Genomic DNA, 2,052 nt, shown 5'->3' with positions numbered 1-2,052 from the left:
TACACTTGTTAATTTTTGCTTAGCCATCTTTGGTCCCTGTTGTTGCTTAACCACTTTTGATCCATGTTGCCTATCAGTATACTTGATTTGTCACATGGAACTTTTTATTTTCAATACTATTGGAAACTTTGTAACCATTTGTTATGGGCTCTTAAACTTATCTGTGTGGGTAAATCACAGACGAGACACATGGAGTTTTTGCAGTCTTTGGTACTCTCGGCACTAACTCGTATCAGTGTTGTGAGTATACGAGCATGTCTCTCGGATATGAGGCATGATCAAGATCATGATCATTTTGTTTGTTTGGGAAAATGTTTGATACATTTCATCTTATCCTTCTTGTGGATAACCGGAGAAGGAACTGTTTGCATTGTGCTTTAATTGGTGTTTACTAGCGAGCAGAGGTTTTATAAGATGCCGTTATTAGTACCCACCTTACTTGTTCTCAGCCATTTCTTTGATTTTGTTTGGATTAGTTTGTTCCTTGATTCTAAATAATTACTATCATATTACTTATCTTCTTGGCTAATTATTAAAATCAAATGTATTCTTTCGCTTTACCTTTTAATGATATGTTCGTACTGGGCATTTGGCTCACTCGTATTTATTTCTTTTCACAGGTAGTCTGGGGTAAAAACGGGAGTGTGATGAGTGCTGCCCAGATTTTAGCTTGTTTATCTAGTTGAAAATAAAGTCAAGGACATGTTTTATTTCCATATTATTTTGGATTTTGTTAGAGAATTTTATTTTGGATCTTTTCAACTTTTGTTAGTTTAATAAATTATGTTTAGCTTGTTTTTACTTCCATTAATAAATAAGACTTAGCTTATGTAGCCTCTACTTGTTTAAGTGGGGTATTACAACGTTGGTATCAGAGCTTAGGTTATAGTTTCTATAGACTATCCTTTAGGCTTTGACCTGTGAGTTTTGGGTTGACTCCATACGGGTAGATTTAAGATTTTGGATATGATTTTGTGATATATGTGTTTGTGCACTCATAAAATTTTGTGCAGGATGGCAAGAGGTAGCAGTAGTCGAAATACTGAGGGGAATGATAATCAGCAGATTGTTATGAATAGGAGTACTTTTATAGAGATGTTGTGGGAAGTTCAACATGGACAGAATCCCACTGTTAACGGGCAAGAACGAGATGGTCAAACTATGTTTGATCATTTTATGAAGCAAATACCCAATTGATTTAAGGAGGCCAAGACTCCAATGGATGTTGAAGCTTGGATAGATCACATGGAGAAAATTTTCAGGGTCCTAGAGTGTTCAGAGGTGGAAAAGGCTCGATTTTCTACTTATCGTCTTGAGGGGGATGCTAATACTTGGTGGAAGTCTGCGGTGGCCTCGCATGCACCCGGCTATGAAAATACTCTTACTTGGCAGGTATTCAAAACTCAGTTTGACCAGAGGTACTTTCCAGCCAGCATACATGGGGAATATGTAAGGGAGTATCAGAGTATTACTCAAAGGGATGATGAGTCAGTGGCAGACTTTCAAGTCATATTTCAGAGGTTAGCTGGTTATGCGAGATCTGTGGCTGGGTCAGAAGCGGAAAAAACCATAAAATTTAAGTGGGCATTGAAGAATTCCATCAGCAACCATATCATCTCTAACCACTACACATCCATGGACACCTTGGTTGACAGTGCCAGAGATCAAGAGCTTCATCAGGCTGACTTTCTCAAGAAACGAGACATGCAAAATCAGAAAAGAGAAAGGGAAGAGGAATTTTCCGATCGTCGGCATGGATTTCAGAAAAATGGTGGGTCTTTAGGTGGATTCAAACCAAATGATTAGAGGTATAATACTCGAAATTTTCAGCAAAAAAATGGAAATCAAGGAAATGAGCAAAAGAGGTCTTTCAACCAAACTGGAAATAAGGAAGCATCTAAGTGTGAGCATTGTGGAAAGATGCATGGAGGAAGCACTTTCTATTGGGCTACTAGAGCATGCTTCAATTATGGAAAGAAGGGTCACACTATTCGAGACTGTCAGATCCTACCAAAGAAGCCTTGGGATCGTAAGGATCAGGGAGAAAAAAGC

The 2,052-nt window shown here is 38.2% G+C and overlaps 1 protein-coding gene across 1 annotated transcript; it reads left to right on the top strand.

Moving 5' to 3' along the window:
- Positions 1–1,218: 1,218 nt before the first annotated feature.
- LOC141690953 (uncharacterized) lies at positions 1,219–1,806 on the top strand. The gene has a single exon (XM_074495705.1). The coding sequence runs from the start codon at positions 1,219–1,221 to the stop codon at positions 1,804–1,806; it is 588 nt and encodes a 195-aa protein (XP_074351806.1).
- Positions 1,807–2,052: the final 246 nt, after the last annotated feature.

This window comes from Apium graveolens, chromosome 10, assembly GCF_009905375.1.
Source record: "Apium graveolens cultivar Ventura chromosome 10, ASM990537v1, whole genome shotgun sequence".
Classification (NCBI taxonomy): domain Eukaryota; kingdom Viridiplantae; phylum Streptophyta; class Magnoliopsida; order Apiales; family Apiaceae; genus Apium; species Apium graveolens.
This window is presented reverse-complemented; position numbering and strand designations above follow the sequence as displayed.